The following is a 21498-nucleotide window of genomic DNA, read 5'->3' on the forward strand; positions in this document are numbered from 1 at the left end:
GACAAACGGAGCTCCTCTAAGAGCAGAAGAAGGTTTCCAGGCGCCCGCAGTCGGCATCTTCAAGGTAGGAAGAAGCGTGCCTGGCGGCAAGAGGATGTGCGGACTGGCTTCCACCCGAGCAGCACTCGTTTGGCCTTCTGACAAGTTGCTACCTCTGGCGTATCCGCCTGAAACTCTTAACACGTGTTGCGAGGCGACCTGAAAATAAGGCCGGGATGCGCGTGATCTCTGCCTGGAGCTTCGGGGCCCGGCGCCCACGTGCGAAGCATTGGTGTGTGGGTCCCTCTCCGCGGCCCTTCCTGAGGTGCGGCTGGACGCTGGCGCCTCTGCCCTGCCCCTTTGTGCGCCCCCACTACCAGGAAAAAAGGTTGCCTCAGAACGTGGTGTGGATAGACTCACGGCCCTCCTCACAACTCGGGGAGACCCAAGACCAAGCACTGATCCGAGGATGCAGGAAGACGCAGGGGACGCTCTTGGCCACAAGTGATTGCGCCCCGAAGGCGCAGAACCTAGCCTCCCTGCAGCTGTAACCTGTTGCGGCCTTCGGCCCTAGGGGAATTGGGTTAGCTAGGAAAGAATCAGGAAACAGCTGAGGAAGACGAAGGAAACGGAGGAAATAGTTCAACCTGGAGAGTTCGTCTTAATTGCTCCAGGGCTCCCTAGACAAGGTCTCCCGGTTCCACCTGCAGAGTCAAACTCTAAGTCTCCAAAACGCGGTGGGTAGAGCAGGAGTGCTTGCATCTCCGCGTTCTTCCCTAGTTGAAACACAGACACACGTCCTCTGCAGAAATCTGGGGCCTCAGAATCCGACGGCACGGGTGAGAAGACGTGGGGCGGGGAGTACGAGGCTAGAGCCGGGCGCTCCCAAGTTCTCCCGCCACTGTCAGTTGGACCCAGAGTGCCCTTAGCTGCTAAGCTGCTAGGGACAAGGGAGTGAGCTCTCAGGCTTAAACCCCCAGTCGGCGGGGGTGGAGCCTCGCTTTTCAGCTCACTGACCACTCTTGGGGGCGCCCTCTGACGGAAGGGGACTTTCCCCAAGGAAACACAAAGTCAAAGTCGGAGAAAACACCTTGCGGCCCAAGCGGTCGTTTCCAGTCGCGCTGGGAAGCGCACTAAAGGAAAGTGGCTTGAAATGACATCCTCGTCTTCCTAAATGGTTATGTATAATATCCAATTTGGGATTTCTAATGAAATTAAAAAGTAAAATGAGAAGCAGATTTTCGGGTGTTTATTTTATTATTAAAACGAATTACTAAAAAATGATGAGCCTGTTTGCAATTCATGTCTTATTTTACCAGTAAAGTCAACCACTATCGACTGTACCCAAAATATGCAGCTATACGAAACGTGATCGCTGCAATTCGAGTTATGTCAGATGCACCGATCTAAGAAGAACTTTTACAAAAAGCTGTTCCAACCGGGTGCGCCCTTTTTTAATCGTGGCTAAGATCTATGGGGAGGTAGGGTTGACTGGGCGCCAGCTGGAACCCACTCCTACCCCACCCCCATCACCCCCACCCCACCCCCAACCCCGCCACCCAATCTGTCCTCCAAGGAATTCTAAAACTGAGTCAAATCCGGGTTCGCAGGGTGCCTGAGAAACTTGCATGGCTGAGAAATTCCTAGGCGCGCCCGCGCAGCTACAATTCCTGCTCCCGAATAACCCGACAGGTGTGGTGGGGAGAGGGATCGGGGGAGAGATTTAAAATCCTTTTTTGAGGAAAACGTCTTAGCGACGCGCACTCCCAGATCACTCTTCAACTGTCAAAACAACGCTGAAAAAAAAGTTTTTAAATTCGCGGTACCAGATACCCTTCTTGCCCCTCCCGCTTTAATGGAACCTGTCTCCATTTTTGCGGTGGCTGCAGGCACACACGGCCTCGAAACAGGCGCCTTTCTTACTGAGAAAGGCGAGGCCAGCCCGGGAGACCCCCAGACCTTACTCTCCGAAGTCACCTCGGCGCTGCCGCGCCGCGGATACAAAAGGAAATGGACTATAAGCCGAGTTAGCAGGCAGCTTGCAGCGCGTAGATGCGCACCACGCGCGGTGCCTGGAAGCGCTCTAGTGTCACCACCCTATATCGACCCTGGAGGACTAGAAATATCTCCTGTATCAGAAACCTCTGTGATCAAAATATTGCAATGAAATAAAACTTCCCTGGTAAAACTCTTTGTATCTTGGAAGTATTTCATCGCTGCTGATGCTTAGCTTTAAAATGTAATTAATAATTGGATATTCACGTTGACGCGTTGACACCAACAAAGTCAAGAGATTCTCAAGGCAAAGTGCAACTGAACCTTCGTGTGACATGCTTAAGTTGGCAAGAATATCTTTTTCTTTTTATCTGCAGTGCTCCTTGCACGCTGAAAGGCAGAGTCGCATAGACTTAACTCTATTTTTAGTGGAAGGGCACCCAAACTCTCCGGAAATGGAGTCCAGCACCAAAACAAACAAACAAAAATACTCAAGATTGAAATGTCGGGTGCCACTGTCACTTCAAGGTGCTGTCAGTTCCCAGGGCCAGTGTACCTCTCTTGTTGAAATCAGGACCAGAAATTAAAATCTTCCCCGCGCGTGCTCTCTCTCCACCGAAAGTCGTCGCCGCGAGGGCAGCCTGGCACCTAGAGAGACTGCGATGATCACCCCGACGTCCCAGGGCAGAAGCCAGGAAGAAGCAGGGGGTAGCACTACCCACCCGCTCTTTGAATAAAGGGCATCTGTCCACAAAGTCAGGATGTTCCATACAACCACTCAAAGGTGGGCTACCCAACGTGAAGACTTAAAATCAAACCTCTCAAAGCTGAGAAGTGTATGGGCGTGTCTTCTAAACAATAATTATGTTTTTTCCATAGCTGCAACGATAGACAACTGAAATTCTTAAGAGGACTTGGAAAGGGGAAGGAGAGAGGAAGGAAGTCCCATTACAAAGTTTTGATCTATTTCTAAAGAAGATACCTGCAATGTCCGGCTCTTGGCAGTGAAGCGTGTCCATTGCTTTTCCTGGGTTTTATCCCTATAAAAATTAAAACAGGTAAAGCCCTCAGCTGAGCAAATCTCGGAAGATGCAGGTAAGATGCGTGCAAGGCTCCCGCCCCGCACATCCCGGTAAGTAGCCGAGAGTTGGAAAGCTACTCCGTTTAACTGTGAAGCAGAAAAAAGCACTAGCTTAGGACTTACAACTGAATGTACGAGGAGCGGATGCAGTCCGCACGGGGCCAAAGGAGCGAGTTCTCTCTCCCTCATTTCACCCCAAATTCTCGGGAGGCAAACTACCTGACACCCCACCGGTCTGGGTGATGCGCGGCGGCTTCCTTACCGGAGAGCCGCAAACAGAGTGCGTTTCAGGGTTCGACTCTCCGGGATTTCGAGTCGGAATGCAATTGCCTCGGGGCTGCAGACACCTGGGAGATGACTGCTGACGGCTCTGCAGACTCCTAGTATTTCCAAAGAGCTTTCTTTCTCTCTGCTTATTAGTGTGTGGCTTTAGTTGGATAGTAGTTGTGAAAATAAAAGGAAATGACAAGTCTCCTCTTTTCGAGAAAGCCAGGAAATTGGACATTTCACTTATTGTTTCAGCTCTTATGTGGTCACCCACTTGTGTGCCTGCAGAGAAAGGCATCTCATGAAAATAACCTTAAATGACCACGGAGTCCTGCCTTCTCTTTTCCGCCACCCCGCAAAACATGTCTTTTAATAAAGAGGGTGAAAAGTCATAACGTAAACAACCCGAGAACCCTCCTGGGCAATTGACTGTTCTAACTGTGCATTTTAAAAACAATAACACTCTTGGTAAATTTCAGTGACCTGGAGGCCATCTGTAATTCACCAGGGTGAGCTAAGAAGAAGACCTGCCGACTTGCATTGTCTTTGGATTCACGGTTGGCCCCAGGCAAAACTTGCTGCACTTCCACAACCCAAAAAGACCGGAAGCTGAAGCTCAGACCTGAAGCAGTTTCCACAGATTTAGTAACTTTGATTGCTAAAAGTTGGTGTTGGGTTGAAAGAAGTTGTGGGTTAACTTGTACTAGACCCAAGACATGACAAATGTATGTTTTATTATTTCCTAGAGAAACTTTTAAGGTAGAAACAGTATTCTAAAACCACAAATTGAACCTCATCACTATCCATTGAAGGAGAAAAAATAAAGGCCTCTACAGAGTTCTGCTCCAAGCCAAAGACCACTGGCACAAGGATCCACAATGTTTGACCCTTACTCCAAGACACATTACAAGTTTTAAGTAGAAAAACTGAAATAGATTATGTACAACACACTTCAAATCCGTGTTGACATCTTGAGTCTTAAAGTGATACTTTCTAAACGCTGTACAAGACCAAAATTCGACAGACTTGCAGCCCTTGCAAAAGTTCCAAAGCTGTGTGGTCTCCTGAAGTTTTCTTCTGAAAGCTGCACTTACTAGCAAAGTTAACAGACGAGTTGAGATATTCCCAATTGATTCTGATAAATGTAGGTTGTCACAGTGGAAAATTCTGGCTGAAGAAAAATATTGTACTGACTTTTTGAATAAGTTAAATTCCCCAGTTCTATTTTGCCAGACTAGATCTGGGCTGTCAGTTTGAAATTCAGATGTTGAGTAAGTGACCAGTCCCAAATCAATCTCCAACTCTGTCTACTGTATATTTCTGTTTGTCATCATTTTCCTGACCCAGAAAGAAGACAAGATTGTGTTCATTTACATAGTTTATTGTTGTAAACATTAAAATTGTCTTTCTCAAAGAAAGAATTTATCAGAAAAAAAATCAGCGTCTCTAACTGTCATACACCATAGAAAAAAAGGCAGTGACTCATATCATGTGCCATACTGGAAATATACAAAGAAAAATACTACAGAATATGGCAATATTAAAATCCTTACTCAAACATAAAATAATATATTAACTGACAATTTTAGACATTAAAAAAACAAAAAAAAATTCAAAGTGCTCAGTAATTTCCAGGGAGTTATGTATATTATAAGCACTCTGGAAACAGTCAAAAGCTGCTGCATGCAAGTTTTTTGTTTAGTTTTAGACAACAAAATAATCAAGATATAAACTTTCTTTTATCAACATCAACGCTACATACAACACTTACAAACAAGGAATGTTGAACGGTGTTACAAACACTATGTGTCCCTTTTGTCAGGATTTTCTGATGTGTAATACTTGTGCCCACCTATTTTACAATTGAGAAAATGTTTAAGCTCAGATAACTACCAATCTTTATAAAATCTAACAGACTACATAGTGTCTGAAATACTATTTATATAATATAGACATTACTGAAGTAGCAAGTGCCTATAACATTTCAACCTAGAATCAACATGCTTGTCCCTTTTTGTGTAGTTTTTTTTTTTTTGCAAACACACTTATCTTTTAGAATTTGTAATATTTATTCATAAATAGGCACAAAATAATTTAAAAAGCCAAACTGCATTGGGTAAATTTACAAGCCTTTGCCTTCTTCAACTCATGCCACCCACGCAACATTTAATTTTACTATATATTACAGCTTTCTTTACAGCAGAAAACTTTGAAGTCTTTTAAAGGGCAATACGTGTGGGTCCCCTTCAGATGTGTGTGTGTGTGTGTGTGTCTGTGTATGTGTGTTTGTGTAACATTTGTCTTAACTGCAATAATCAAACATGGCCAAACATTTCCCATCATAAATTAGGAATCCTTCTTCTGAACAATAAACTGATTTTTAAACTGATAATAAAAAGTTTATACCACTGTATTGTGTGTAGTCCGTGTTCTAAATCCAGGATGCCCCGGAGCCAAAATGCCCTTTCAAGGTTCTGCCTGCAGGTTAGGAAATAGCAACAGTTTTTGTTTTTTTTGTTTGTTTTTTCTTTAAGGGTCAAAGGGTTGGGGGCTTATGGAAGGAGTGGGGGCCAGCTAGAGCTCAGGCAGCTCTGAGGGATATCTCTGCCCTTGTGACTTGCCCCCTCTGGACAGATTTAGGTTTCTTTCCAGTTCCTTTGAAGTGCATGGAAGGAGGTCTTAGAAAGGTAAAGTGTCCAGGAAAAGTTTGTCAATTATTGCTGGTGGTGGTACCAAGTCTTCCAGTTTCAGGTAGAAAATGCGCTGTAGCCCTTGTGTGCAAAGGGTACGAAGTTCTGGGAGCTTCCCCAACAGTTTGGACAAATAGTTGGGACGGTTCAATCCCCCATTATTGAAAGTCACATGATCTTTGAGACAATTTACAATCTTGTTTTGCAGTTCTTCCACTCTCTTGGGTTCCTTGAGCCCATGTCTCTCTGTAGAAAACACAATGAGAAACAAGAAAGGAATGTACAAAAGCAGTTAGCTACTTGGCAGGACCAGGGAGGATCGGTGGCAAGGGAAAACTGGGACAAATCCTGCTGGGCAGAGAAAGTTCCCTCTGCCTCTGGTACTGACCTGTGACCATAGCCAGGGCAGCAATGCAGGAGAAGGCAGAAATGTCGATGTTCATATTCTGCAAGTTGGAGGAGAATTCAACAATGGAATCAATCCATTCCCCAAAGCCACGAACGCATTGCAACCTGTGCAAGACCACCCCATTGCAAAAGATGAGTTTACCCTCCACTGGGTTGGACCTGCAATTAATACCAAAGAGAGAGAGGGGAGAAAAAGAGAGAGAGAAAAGCTAAACAACTAATTACTTGAAAAGCAATAAATGAGGGATATAAGAGGCACCTAATTACCGAAGAGTTAATAAAATGTAGACCAGTGGACCTTGAAAGGGTTTAATTTCATAAAGGACAATCAAGAACGCCCCCTATCCCACCTCCATTCCGTTCATCCAAGGCTTCTGGACCCACTCCTTCCTTTCAATTTTTCATCTACTTTCCTTCCTTTCCCCCCTTTTACATGTCCCATTTTGGCAAGTAGGAGAAAAGGAATGGAGAAAAGGAAATTCCTTTTCTCCTTTCCCCTTTCAGTTTCTTTCTCCTCCCTTTCTTGAGTCCACTCTTTCTCCTTTCCCGACCTCCCTAGACAGCCTCCTCCTCCATTACCTGTATGCTAATCGCAGCACAAACAGTTCTAAGAAAGCCGATTCAAAAAGCAAGTCTTGGTCGGCTTTGGGCAGGTCAGCGAAACCTGGAATCTTCTCAGCCCAGCCCCTGATGATCTCCATGGAGCCAGTCAGGAGATCATAGAATTGCTGGATATGCTGGGTGTCATCTCCACTCATCTGATAGTCAGGGTTCGCCTGGAACTGGAATTTCATTTTAAAAAGCACTTAATGAGGTTCTCTAAAATATATAACCCGTGAAATTGCTAACCCCGTTTCTAGTAGGGGAGCCAGGTTTTTATAACAATTAAACCTCTCTCTGACCAGTAAGGAAATTAGATGTTCCGGGGCAATTAATTCAATTAGGGATGGTGCTATGAGGTCGCTGCTTTAAATATGTAAATTGCCATTTCCATACAGACTAAATACAGTGCCATCCAGCCCTGGGAAACATTCACTCTTATCTCCACAAAACAATTGACACGTTAGTATTCATGCTAGTCCCAGAGTGGGTCTCGAGCAGAGACGCCCTTTGCAAATCTTAATAAAATTGCAGTGGCCTCTAGGTTTGCCCGACATACTTCCTCCAATTAAAACCCACACATTTCTCACAGCTGGGGTAAAAAAGGAATCTGACCATTTGATCCTCCACCGCATTGTCATTCCTTATACCCTCTTCTCCTTCCCCTCCCCAACCCCCCAAGCAGGCATCCCTCACCCTGACGTTAACAGAGAAGATGAGGATTAAGGTATCTCTGGAGGTTCAGGGACAGAATCCGAGTGGGTGCATTTTACAGACTCTGGTTTTGGCTTTAGAGGCATAGGTGTGTGAGTACATGTATGGCTGGGGGTAGTTGGTGGGGTGGGGGGCGGGGGGATCTTGCAGAGATTTGACCACTGTGGCCTATCCTCTCCCACTTCCACTGCAATCTGCTCCTGTCCACACACCCAGCAGCAGCAAGGTTGTCTGCCGATCTGTCTCCAGTGACCCTGCCCAGAGCTATGAAGCCAGTCTTGATGACCTCCTTTATCCCTGGGGCTTAGTGATGAGTGTGGGGAGAGGGTCCTGCCCATCTTTCGGTTTGTCCATATGATAAACCCGCCAGCTCCTTACCCTGGAATAGTCCAGGCTGGTCATAGCCGGGTTGGAGTCGACATGGGCCCTGACGAGGGCACTGATCAGACTCACCGGGGGCGAGGGGGGAGAGGGCTCCTGTGGGCTCTTCGGTTTCGAGGGCAAACGACCTCTCCGGCCTTTTAAACTGTCCGTGCGAACCACTGCAAAGGAATAGCCAGGTTAGGACAAGACCCAGCTGCCAGTTCAGTCCCTCTTGGGGAAGGCCACAGCCTCGGGCACCCATCAGGGAGATGCAAGGTCCCCCTTGCTTGTAAAGATCTTACTAACAAGAACCATAAAAAAAAAAAAAAATCAGGTTATTTAATGTCTTCGTCCAAAGGGGTGGAACAGTTAAAAGGTGAGGAGGGCTTTCTATGGAGCATTTGGAGCTAGCAGACATCTGCCAGGTCCTGGGAGGCCAGACCTTGTGAGGGAAGCGGGCCGCCCCCGCTGGCTCTGGGAAGTGGAAAGTGGAGTTGGGGGAGGAGAGGTGGTTTCCCAAGGGCACAGACTTCAGAGTCGATGCTTCCCCCAACCTACCTTCTTTGACCATCCCAACAGCCAGGCACTTCTGAAATCGGCAGTACTGACAGCGATTCCGGCGCCGCTTGTCCACTGGGCAGTTTTTATTTGCTAAACACACATATTTCGCATTTTTTTGCACTGTGCGCTGCAAAAGGAGACAACATAGGCCCAAAATTTTTTTTTCCCCTTGGAAATCCAGCAACCCAGGGAATCCTGAGACAATTCCTCAATGACTGGGATCTATACTCTCTCCCCACAAACAAACACATACATACAACTCCTTTTTATTTTTTCCCTTTTCCTTTTTTTCCTCTTTCTTTTTTTTTTTCCTCCCCCAGGGCATTTAACAGAAGAAAATTGATAGCGTTAACATTTGAGCTAACCTTGCCGCTCCTTGCTGCGTTTTATATGCCAAGAGAAGGAGAAGGAGACGCTCAGTAAATACAAATCCGTGGGCATTCATATTATTTACATTCCTTGGAGACCTTCTCTATTTAAAATGATAAGATTATTCAATCAGGATGGCGAAATAAAGAGATCACTTAATTTGACCATAGGGAATTCTGTTCCACTTGGTTAGCTCAGACACGGTTCTCTGTCCTAACCAATTTCAATCTGAACTGAGAAGACAGCTCTTAGCACATGCAAATGACCCTCTTCCAACTCCAACACCAGCAACTCCAGGCGCGGGCCTAACCAGAGGACCGCGTGGAGGGGGAGAGGGGATGCAACCGCGGGTCTCCTCGTCTTTTTTACTTCCCTTTCTCAGGCACCCAGAAGCCCCCGTCGCAACCCGTGGGCACCTATGGGGCCGTCTCTCCGGACCCCCGGGGTTGAACGGCCCTGGATCGGATGGGGCGGAGCGGCTGGCACCTAGGCAGAGCACTCACTCCGAGGCCCCAGGCACTCGGGGCCCCCACCTGACTCCTCCGCCCCAGTCCGCGCTCACCTTAAAGAAGCCTTTGCAGCCCTCACAGGTGCGCACGCCATAGTGCTGGCAGGCCGCGTTGTCGCCGCACACGGCGCACAGTCCCTCGTTGGAGGGGGATCCCCGAGACGGTGGCGAGGGCACCTGCGTGTCGAGCAGCTGCGAAGCGTGGCCGATCTGCAGGCCCGGAAAGCCCATGGACGCGGGCTTTCGGATGGGGTTGGGGACAGCGAAGGTCTGCCCGTCCACCACGTGGTGGCTGCCCGCCGGCTCCGGATTCATGGGGACGTGCAGTGGCCCGTCGAAGCGCATCTGGCAGCTAGACACAGGGGTGCCGGGGGGCGACTGCTTAAAGGAGAAGAGGGAGAGGCGGGAGACCGGCGTTTTCCTCTGCTCGATCATGTGCGTGGTGGCCACGTAGTTCTGGTGGAAGTTGTGAAGCGAGCCTGGGTCATCCCACATGGGGCTGTGCTGCACCTGGAAGCCCGGGGTGGTGGGCGTCGGGGGCGAGGAAGGCTTGTAGTAAACCGACCCGGAGTGCGGCATCATCTCCTCGGATTGGGGGGGCAGGTGGCTGTGTTGCTGGTAGTTGTGCATCTGAATGTCTTCTACCTTAATGGAGGACTGCTGTCCGGACAGGGGCATTTGGTACAAGCAAGGTGGCTTGACGTCGTAGCCTGTGCTGTAGTTGTCCATAAAGGTACTGAAGCTGGGGAGAGAAGTGGTGGCAGTGATTTCAGTGTTGGTGAGGTCCATGCTAAACTTGACAAACTCTGGAGTTAAGAAATCGGAGCTGTATTCTCCCGAAGAGTGGTAACTGTAGCTCTGAGAAGCGGGGCTGGCTCCTTGAGGCGAGGACCCATACTGCGCCTGAACACAAGGCATGGCTGGAAATGAAACAGGGTAATATACACTCAGCCTGGTCAACTGAACACTTTCTTCCGGGCTCGGGTACACCTGGAGCTACACCGGCAGCCCGCGGCGGTCAGGGAGCATGTTAGGGGCGCGAGAGCAAGGGCGGGAGGACGCGAATGCCGCGGAGCAAAACAGTGCGGGCTAAGGAAAGACTCATTAAAGAAGGATCCAAAGCTAGAAGGCTACTGTGGGGATTCACCCCCGGATATTTCCGAACGCCTCCCCCTTCACCCTAGTTCAGGGTAATCCCGTTCTAGTGAGCCTCTCTGCTGAAGCTGGGGCTCCGCAGCGCATTCTAGAAATAAAGTTGGATTGCACAGTGAGAAAGTTTTCCCCGAAGCGACGGGTCAGGAAACCGTATGTTACAGGGTTTGCTGAGGAAGATCGCATTGCCCTGTTTCTTGATGTTTAGGGGAGGGCAAGAGAGAAATGAAGTTGCACTAACCTTCAGCCTTACAGGAGTTTTCGAGGAAATTAAAGGTGGACAGTGTCGTAATTCACTGAAGGACAAAGTTTCCCAGATTTTTAGAAAAGCAATGGGGAGTCCAGCCTGTTGGATCTCCTCCCTGAAACACAGATACAGGAAGCTTCAGAGCGAGTTTCTGGACATGTTCTGCTGGGCATCTGTAGACTCACCAGGCAGGACTTTCTATCCCCTCCTTGATTGTTTCCTTCAAAAATAATGGGTGGCCTTTACCAAACTAATCAGTTAAAAATGAATGTGTAAAAGAGATGGTTGGAAACAACAGAAAACGCCACCCATTGCACTGTGTACATTTGCAAAGAGAGGGTTCTGAAGGAGGAAAGGTATTCCATACACTTAGTTGACACTTATGATGTAATAAATAGGCCCCTTTGCTAAGATGGGGGGGGCATCATTTCCATTTCAGTTTAATTCAGACCCCAATAAGAAGATTTGAGTGTAGCAAAATACAACACTGGAACCTTCTCTTGAATTTTCTGCTGTGGTGAAATGGACTTTGGTTCTGAGTGGGGGGAAGAAAGTAAAAGTCAAGAATATAAAAAAAGAATATCATTCCCTCCACCCCCACAGGTTACAAAATGTTAGACAGGCCTGGGCAGCCCTGAGGGCAATCTGAGTGGAAGTATCTGGATTTCTTCAGTGCTTTTGACAGAACACCAGGATTGGGAATACAAGTGAGTTGTGACTCACTTTTCCAGAAAACTTGTCTTTCAACATCTTTATTGGCCAAGACAGAGGAAGAGGGGACCCTACTTCTCAAGGAGCATCTTAGATTGAGAGCAGAGGGAAGGAAATACTGTTTATACAGTACTGACACCAATGTTGGAAGCACTTCCCAACATAGCAAGCTGAACACCTTTCCTATTCAGTCTTCCACAATCTGCCTGCTTGCTGGAACAAGTCATTCCTGTATCCTAGTCATTTTTAGATATTGGTACATGGAAGGCAATCTAGAGCATAGACGTTTTTATTGCTAATGAAAAAGCAAGCCAAACATCCACTCCTTATGTTCTCCGTGCCCCTCTCCCGCAATCCTCTTGCTTCATTAGGGAGGACAGTTAACCAGAAAAAGTAGAAAGGAGGCTCTTAACCCCCACAGCCCTAGAGAGAGACGCCTCTCCTAGACAGCAATCCCCTGGTAACTTTGCTACTTCACAGCTGTACTCTACATATTCATAGTCTCTCTCTCTCTCTCTCTCTCTCTCTCTCTCTCCTCTCTCTCTCTCTCTCTCTCTCTCTCTCTCTCTCACACACACACACACACACACACACATACACACACGCGCGCGCGCGACATATGTCAAAATCAGAAATTTCAAGCAACTTAGCAACAGGACACTCTACCGACACCTCCCCTTACTCAACAATACCCAGGAAACACGGGCACTCGGGCCAGCCGCGGTGACAGAGTTCCCAAGCAACACGTAAACTGAAGAACTTTCTTCTTGTCACTTTGCGAGCAGCGTCCAGGTCCCTCTAACACACGGGACCTGAAGTCTCCCTGTCCAAAGCCCACAATCAATTCCACACTCAAAACAAAACTTTGCACATATTTCCTCGGGCAAGTCCGCAGCTCCCGAAACTGTGCAAGTCCTCCTTCCACGTCCACCACTGAGGAGCCTGGAAACCTCTGTCGGGAGCTAAGTCCCCCTAGTGCCAAAGCTGGGGTTCGGCCCAATGCCCTTAAAACTGCGCGCACCTACTCCCCATCATCCCGCCCCCTTTTGCCCTCCGCACCTCGGGCGCCCACGTTGAGAAAACAAGCCCTGCACACGTGTAAAGAAGAGACGTGCAAGAGAAAGCAAAACAACAGCACGCGAGCTCCACGGGCTGCAGCTACTCACTTAGGAGTTGCCGGCGTCTCTCTTCATTCATTCAACTCCGCCGAAGTGCACAGTTCCCTCCGGGGGTCCGGGCGGCGGGGTCCGGGAGGGGCGGGCGCGAGGGGCGCAGGGAGCCGAGACTCCGCGGACCCGGAGGGCGCAGGGGCAGGCGGCCGGCGGGCTGCGAGGGGGACCGCGGAGCCGAGCGCGAGCCGCCGGGCGGACTGGCCTGGCCGCCAATGTGCCTTTGTTTATGTGGCTCGCGCTGCCGCTGCCAACATGCACCTAAAGTCTCCGCGCGTCAGCGCGCGTCAGCGGCCCGCCGCCCAATCGCCGCGCGGCCGCGCTCCCCGGACTCCTGGCCGGCGCTCGCTTTGGTATATTTCCGACCTGACGTCACGAGCAGGGCCGATTTTAAGGTGGGAACTGTTCTGGGTTCACCTTGGTAGCCAGCTTAGGGGTTTGGGTTTTTTTTTTTTCGTCTTTGCTTTTTTGGTTTTCTTTTTTTCCGACAGAGGTGTGACCGCTCCACTCGGGTCCGTGCAGCCCGCAGCGCCACGACCTCGCACCTCATCTTCCCGCAGGCCCCCTCCCCCTCGCCCCCACCGTCGCCAGACAGCTCACAAGCGCGGGGGGGGGGGGGAAGGGTGCAACAAAAGCCCGGGCGGAAGGGACCGCCGGCGTGGGCCAGGTAGTCGGTACCTGGAATCGCAGGGGTGGGCTGTGCGTTGCAGCGCCCTCACCTCGCCCCCCTGAGCGGAAGCGCGTCCAGATGTCCCATGACACAAATGGTCAGAGGACTCGGGCAATTGGGTGGGATTTCCCTAGCCCGGGGCAACAGCCCCCACCCCGCGGTGCAAAGGCCCCCACCCCACGCCCCTTTCTCCCTCCTGCTGCCCCCTCCCCCGGTGTGCGCGCGCGTACGGTCCAGTGTGGAAGAGAGTGGGGGTAGGGCCTATTTTCTGCGTTTCCTTTTTTTCTGGCAGTGCCCACGTGACCCAGACTTTCAGGGACCCCCAAGTCAGGAAGGCTTCACCACTTTCTTGGCACTGTTGTCGAGCAGCGAGCAACAGGTGCGCCTTCTGCAGAAAGGTGTTCTGACTCACCTTTTGACATCTCATACTTTTGGCTCTGCTCGCTGCCACCAACTTGCACCCTTGCACGAGTTTTGGGGAAGCGGATCGTTCTTTGAAACACAAGGGCTCGCAAAGCCTCGGTCTGAGAACCAAAAGGGAAAGACAAAACAAGGGGAAGGGGCGCGCGAGGGGCAGGGTCTCCACCCTAGCGCAACGGGGGTGGGCTCAGCCTCCCCGGGAGAGGGGTCCCTGCAGGCGGTGGGACCAGTCGCGGCGCTGCCCGGCTCCCAGCCGCCGACGCCGCTTTGCGAGCTCCTCCGCCGCCACGCTGCGGGCGCGAGGTGCGTGCTCGCAAAGGAAACGCCGCTTCTCCAGTGCGCTGCCCGCACTGGGGGATGCGCTCTCCCCTGGAGCAGCCAGAGGCTGGGATGGGGGCAGGGAGTGGCCGCGGGCGTCCCCCTCCTCTGCCCACGCCGAGCTGCAGGCGCCCCTTCGCCCACCGCGTGGCCTGCTTCCAAACCGCAGGGGGCTCCTAGCGACTGCGCGCCCCCCCCCCATCCTGCTGCTCCCAGTGTGGCCCGAGAGCCCCGCTGAACTCTCCGCTTTCTGAAGCGGCTCAGTTCTCAGCCGCACCCGCCCTGGGCCCTCTCCCGGCTGCCTGCAGGTCCCCCCAAAGGCTGCAGAGGCGTTGCCATCAGGTACCGCGCGGCTGCCCCGCGAAACCGTCGGCTTTCTGCGCCCCGGCCACGGGAAAACCTACGTGACCACCTTAAGTTTCCCCCAGATGTTGCGCCCGCCGCGGCTCGGCGGTGCCCTAGCGGGCGCGAGAAAAAATAAAACCAGGAAGCGTGGGGGAGGGGAGGATGTGGCGGCGGCGAGGGTGTGCGCGCCCGGCCGGCGAGGCGGGCGGGGAGCGGCTTATTAGCATGAGCTCGGCGGCGTCAGGGCCCTATGGGTAGCAGCGATTCCACGCGAACGAAAGGGAAAAAGTGAGAGTTTGGAGAGCCGGGGAGAAGGAAAGGGGTGGGGGTGGCGGTGACGCAGGGGCTCAGGCATTGACGCACCCGCCGGGCTGGTCCCAAAATAGCAGCAGCTCCAGCTTGGTGGCGCCCTCCGGGTTCCCTTCCCCTCCGCGGGAGCTGGGCGCGGCCAGGGGGAGCTCTCCTTGATCCCCGCGGGGAGCCAGGCTCCCGGCAGCTATTTCGGGCAGTCGGAAACTCGAGTGCGGCCGCGCGCGGGGTGGCGGTTGCTATTTTTTAACATTTTCCTAGGAAAGTGGGGGTCGGGGGGGGGGGCTTGGAGGCTGTTACCAAGACCCTCGGTAGACAAATGCAACTGTTTACGCTTCCTCCGCGCGCGCCTCCTCCCTTATTGTCATTTTTAGCAAAAAGGAACAACCTGGGATTAGCTGGGGTTGAGTGTGAGGACGCCTGGAGAATTCTCTCCCAGAGACTGAAAAAGTGACCTGGAGTTCTTAAAGTTAGCTTCAGGGAAAACAAACATGGTCGTGGGATGTGATACTCTGTGGCAGCAACCTGTCGAGTTTGGCGTGAAGGTAACAGCCTTTGCTCAAGTCTTAGTTCACCCAAGATCGAGAGGCGATTTTCACGGGAGGTGATTATTATAATAGAATGGAGTGATTCAAATGAGAGAAAAGCTGGTCTTTTCCCTTTCTAGCCTACAATATGTGTGAGAGTTCTCACTGGCCCCTTCAAATTCCTATTCTAGTTCCCGGGAAGCGTTGTACTGCTTAGAAAGACACACAGTATACAAAACTGATAAACTCATTTAAACCAATTATTGGATAACCTACTTTCGTGTGGGTGTCTTGGTAAGGTTCGGATGTGCTAGGGGTGAAAAGATCCAGCACAGAAAGTGTAAAGGACATTGCTCAAAACTCCTGATCCCAGTGTCCCCACCAGGTTCTGATGGAACGAAGTCTCAGTAGGACTGCCAATGTCTGTAATTGACTAATCCTGACAGTAGGGGGCCTGACTCCACAACGTTCAAAAGGATAACACACTTTACCACTCACTCACTCTCTCTCTCTCACACACACACACACACACACACACACACACACACACACACGCTATTTACTACTTAGGCCAAGCCCCAGGAGAACATGCTGCAAGTCCAAATATTCAAATATTCATATTGTGCAGGAATTAATAACTACAAATCTTTCATTCTATTCTATTTTTCTTGAAAAGGCAAACAGTTTTAACACATGGAATTAGGTTCACAATAGATTTTATTTCCTCCTACCCATGTTTAACTCACTACTAGGTCACGGGAAAAAATTAAAATGGTAATAAAATCTTTCATTTTATCACCAAGTAGTTCAATTGGCATATAGTTTGGGAAAATGAAAGCATGTTTTAAAATCCTATGATTACATGTTTAAATAAATTATAGTTTAGAAGAGGATTCCTGTGGGTGTATTTGCTGGTACATAAGAGAATGCTTTTGTGCACAGAGGTTTAATTACACATATAATGGAATCAAAATGTAGAATTGAACAACCTTTTAGAAAATGTTAAAATTATGCTTTAGGCAAAAAGAAACTGAATTTCTGCATTTATATGGCTGCAACCCTTCCTCCAAGATTCTCCAGCATAAATAGATCAAGTACACTATTTTATAACTCATTAAAATGATAATTTTTATTTCAGGGCTGGACACAGAATCTGATACAACTTTAAATTATTTCCATGTGTAAATCTGTAAATTTGCCCCAGAATGAAGGGTTATTTTCTTATTTAAAATACATATGTATTTAAAATACATATCCATAAGTAGCTCCTTTGAAATCAACAAAATTAAATTACAAAATTATTAGTACTATCGATATATACTATTGACCCCCCCCCCAAAATAGCATTTGGACAGCAAGTTTATTATGCTATTAACCAATATTAAGAAGACTATATTGGCATATGCATAGAAGAAATATTTTTATAAAAAAAATCAATATAATATACAAACTCACATCTAAACCAAACTATTTTATTTTATGCATGGCTAGGCAGATTGTACTTAATAAAGTTGAGCTTTTGGTATAATTTAGAAAGCAAACATGGATGTAATCCCATAGGATTTTCTATCTTAATGCATGGGAAAGGGGCCCTTAGAGATTCATTTCACTATTACAAAATGAACTCAGAGTAGCACTTACAATTCACATATAGTGAATAGATATGACTGATATGCTGTAAGAGTTGAGGTAACTTTAAGATATTTCACAGTAAAATTACTTATAGGACTTATTTATAGCATATAAATTAGATACATATTTTAAGTTATATTTGGACAAACTTACATTGATGGCATTTGTTGCCATCGGCAGGAAGTTTATACTAGTGATAGAAGAAATTTTCACTTCAGAAAAAAATCTACTTCTGAAGATACAAAATAATTTTTAATATTGAGTGTTTTGTTTTTCCATTTAATTGATATTAATAAGATATTATTCAACCAGTCACTTGTTCCTTTCTTATTGGATGCTTAGAGAACAAATAATTGCCTTAGCTGATATTCACATTTTGTATAGTTGTGGCTTTTACTCAGTTTTACCAAGCCTATCTTTCACAAAAAAAAAAAAAAAACTTAATACTAAAAGACCTTAAAAATTATTTCTTACATTGATTCAGAACACAGTTCTAGAAATGTATAAAGATGTGCAGAAGAAAACAGCACTTTTTTTCTAGAAGCATCTACTTGTAAATTAAAATTATAAAACTGAACATATGGTAAAACCTCATGTCACTCAAAAAGTATTTTGCATAATAAAAATCCTTCATATTTTCTTTAGTGTTTGACTCTCAGTAACCATTTCCAAAATATCTGCTTTTAAATTAACCATTTAATATTTTTTAATTGTGGTAAAATACACACAACATAAAATTTACCATCTTAACCATTTTTAAGTATATAGTTCAGTGGTGTTAAATACAGTCATACTTCCTGCATTGGTCACCACCATCCTCCCCCAACCCCTTAATGATTCATCTTATAAAACTGAAACTCTATACCCTTTAAACAATAGCTCTCCACTCTCCCCTCCTCCCAGCCCCTGTCAATCACCAATATTTTGTTATATAAGAATTATTTTTTGTTTAAGCAAGGAAAGGTAACTTTTTCTTTAGACTTCATTGCTAATTTCAGTTAATGTGGACATCATTAAAATGTATCAAGTACTGAAAGATATTTTAAAGATTCTGAAAATAAGTTGTTCTGTGCCAAGAAAATATCCGGACACTTAAAATTCTAAAAGTAGCTGGTAACATTAATAACTATCACAGTACCAGAGAGTACTTTTTAAAAGTAGTAAAATACATAAACTTTGCAACAATTTTTATAAGTGTACCAGAGCTGACTAGTTTTTGTTCCACTTTGAATGATAAAATAACCACCTTTCATTTTTTCTTCAGACTAACTGGATAGGAACCTCTCAATTTAATAGAAAATGTAAATACAGTATTGACATAGAGCAACAAAGACATATATGCCCTTTTTCTCATGATAATTCTGCAATTATCAACCTACAATTTTAACACTACAAAAGTAACTTATAGCAAGGACCCTTATAGTGATAAGTAATAAATCTAATTACCATATCCCTTGAATAGATGTAATATAAATTTCATTGCTCACTTAAAAGTTCTAAAGTTAACAGCATAAACTTGAAGTTGAGTAATTAAGTAATCCTTATATAGACACTTATTAAAGTATTTATACATATTATCTTAAATCTACATCTATCATTTTGCCAATTAAAATTAGGACTTTAATTGCAATTAAGTAATTTAATTGCCAATTGAACAGCAAAATTGCTAAGTGACTAATTTTAATGCCTATTTTAATTACCAATCATGACTGGGGAGGGAGCTAATCAAGTTACATCAAGCAGTACCAGAGTAATGATGTGAAGAAAAAAAAAGTAGAACAAACATTCAAGGCTACATGCCTTCAAAAAAGAAACATAAATTAAATAAATGCAAACACAATCTTATAAATGTATAAAAATACGTATTTCAATATCTGAATACAGAACATGAAAGAGAACAGGATTAATTAAAGAAGCCCTTGTCAATCTTCAAAGTAAGGAAAACCAAGTCAAATTTTTATGTGTATTTACATGGCACTCATACTAACCTAGATAAAAATAAAGCTGCATATAGCTGAGAATAAAAGACTGTTTTCTACTTGGCTGGTTAAATATTTACAGATTGAGTTGTGTTTTTTTTAATTCTTTAAAAAGAAATGCTGTAAGAAAGAGAAACAAGTTTCTGATGAGGGAACGTGGGTTTTGAATTTGAAAAGCAAACAGGGCCTGTGCTGTGGGACTTCACTTTCCTGATGGCACGCTTCCCCACCCCCACTCACTTGAACCAAGAGATCTAATAGAGGCCTAATGCCTATCCATAACTTGTGCCTTGTTACCCTGAGAAATGCATAAATCTGCTATCTAAAAGATTTCAAAATACAATCATGAGTAAAAACATAAGAAATCAACTAGGATTACATCAAACTAAAAGTACTTAGATGATGAGGACTATACATCCTCCTAAAAGTATGTCTGCATCTTCAGTTAAAATAAACATGCCAGTTCAATATAAAAGCTGTAAACCAGCAGGCAACCAGAAACACTGGTGAAAATCTTCTTGGCTGATGCATACACAATTTCAAAAGTTTTCATATTCATACTAATTCACAGATTAGCAAAATGGAAGGGCAATATTGAAAGAGGGAGGTGAAGTTAAGAGCTCAAGAAATAAAAAGTGATTCCCTGGTAGACAATAACAATGGTAGTACTTTCTGCTGTAGGGGATCGCTTTGGCAGCCAGCCACCTCATTTAGAGTAACAATGGACAACCATGGAATCTTCACTTGAAAGTCATGAGGCAAAATACATGTTGTTTTTGTTACTGTCTATCAACACCCTCCATATAGTTTGTCTCTAAAAAGGCTGGAAATCATTTGTAAAATATATGTAATGTTATAACTTGAGAAATAGATAGATCATGCTTCTTAGGATTTTATTTACTAATGGACCTGAATTCTGAAACGAAGCACAGCAGGACTTTCGGCCTGGCTTTTGAAGGAGGAACGTGTTGGTAATCACTGGGTCTAACAAAAGACTGCAATATCTGTTCATGACAATAACAGCTTTATAAGGCGAGTTCTGTGTGACTGATTAAAGGACACACTCACTGCCTTTTCAGAAGTCATGAAGATGGAGTCATTATTGACAAGCCACTGCTGATCAAGGTTAAATCTCAGCTATTAAAAGATAACCAAAACAGCGCCCAGAAAAGGTTGCCACATCAGATATATCTTAATTTGTCCTTAAGCTGTAAGTTTTTCTTCTGTATACATACACCAAAGATCTTATATTAGTTGATAAGTAATCATCAAAATTATTTCACTAACTTAAGCATTAGGTAACAAAATCATCAGCCATTACAAAAGGAAAAGAGAAACGTTATCTTGAAATTTCAAAACTATTTTGAAAGGATAGCATGCACAGCTACTCAAAATGTTAACCTCCTGAAACTTAACATGATAAAAAATATATACTTTTTAGACTGTCTGTTTTGTGTATTTTGCTGATCAGTTCTCATGAATTAATGTGGTTTGCATATTGTTGGAAGCAAAATCTTAAACAATACTATGTCTATAGCTTTCAGATATACTTTGATAAGTAAAAATGTTACATTATTTTTTGACCCTTATGTTAGTTCTTCACTATTATCTTTCTGCATTAGTGAAGGAAAAAAGGAGGGATATAGTAAAAGACAACCATGTTCATCATCTGAAATTAGAGTCAATCAAACATTTTACTAGTCATCAGGATATTTAAAAATAAAATCTGTTAAATATTACATGATCGTTCCACTAGGATCTAAACAGTGACTTCAGTGTGCTGTCACTGACATACTGGGGGGAGAAAACCACCCACCAGCACCACTACATACATGACACAAGTTAAGAGTGTGGGGCTTATGTGGTTTGCTGAAAAGGTTCACCTCGTATTTCATATTACTGGGAACTGTTTTCTGTCAGTTACGTTCCTAAATTTAACAGGAAGTTAAAAAATTTCAAATGATTAATGAGTGAATTTAAGAGTTCTACAGGAATTACTTGCAGAAAACATTTTTAGAGTTCTTTAACTTTGATTTCCAAAAGCATGGTGTTCCTAAAGATTACTCTTGAATAAATAGCTCTGGAAATCATATTTTTCCTATCTCCAAACCCTCATCGATTAGCTTTTGGTTAGCTAACAGGCAATTTCCAAGACAACAGTTCTGCTAAACTTTATATAAACTTTGTATTAGCCAGAGGTGGGAGGGGCTGGAGAGAAGCAATACAGAAACAGATTTTACAGAAAGAACGATTTGGCAGGGCCCTTCAAACTACAAATGTTATAGAATTTGAAATGTAGCTCTGTGGCTCAATTTATACCACAGAAACTGTGAGATGCTATCTTCCTGTTGTTATAACGTATCAGGTCAAGGGATATAAATTGTACCAGGTAATTCATTTTGCCGTTCAGAGAGTCATTAAGTTCCTCCCAGAATATATGTGATTGATATCCCTGGAGGTGAAAGGCTAAAGGAACCATATGGC

General features: G+C 45.7%; 1 protein-coding gene across 9 annotated transcripts; it reads right to left on the bottom strand.

Moving 5' to 3' along the window:
* Positions 1–4685: 4685 nt before the first annotated feature.
* NR4A2 (nuclear receptor subfamily 4 group A member 2) lies at positions 4686–14036 on the bottom strand. Of its 9 annotated transcripts, none has more exons than XM_037523350.2 (8): positions 13897–14036; positions 10929–11049; positions 9590–10455; positions 8656–8785; positions 8113–8276; positions 7000–7202; positions 6401–6579; positions 4686–6258 (listed from the first exon to the last, which is right to left on the bottom strand). In XM_037523350.2, the coding sequence occupies exons 3-8, from the start codon at positions 10451–10453 to the stop codon at positions 6002–6004; spliced, it is 1797 nt and encodes a 598-aa protein (XP_037379247.1). In that variant the 5' UTR covers positions 10454–10455; positions 10929–11049; positions 13897–14036; the 3' UTR covers positions 4686–6001. The 9 variants fall into 9 exon arrangements, with proteins under 9 accessions (XP_037379247.1, XP_054555714.1, XP_037379245.1 ...); XM_054699739.1 differs by lacking the exon at positions 13897–14036 and adding an exon at positions 12812–13051 and having other exon boundaries at positions 9590–10277; XM_037523348.1 differs by lacking the exon at positions 13897–14036 and adding an exon at positions 12812–13051.
* Between the last annotated feature and the right edge of the window lie 7462 nt (positions 14037–21498).

This window comes from Talpa occidentalis, unplaced genomic scaffold, assembly GCF_014898055.3.
Source record: "Talpa occidentalis isolate TD23 unplaced genomic scaffold, MPIMG_talOcc4v2.1 talOcc4.3, whole genome shotgun sequence".
NCBI classification, from domain to species: domain Eukaryota; kingdom Metazoa; phylum Chordata; class Mammalia; order Eulipotyphla; family Talpidae; genus Talpa; species Talpa occidentalis.

Coding starts and splice junctions, on each gene's coding strand:
- NR4A2 (XM_037523350.2), bottom strand. CDS start 10,453: ATGCCTTGTGTTCAGGCGCAGTATGGGTCCTCGCCTCAAGGAGCCAGC. Junction 8,786..9,589: donor GCTGCAAAGGCTTCTTTAAG/GTGAGCGCGGAC, acceptor CTCCTTTTGCAG/CGCACAGTGCAAAAAAATGC. Junction 7,203..8,112: donor CCAGCCTGGACTATTCCAGG/GTAAGGAGCTGG, acceptor ATGAAATTCCAG/TTCCAGGCGAACCCTGACTA.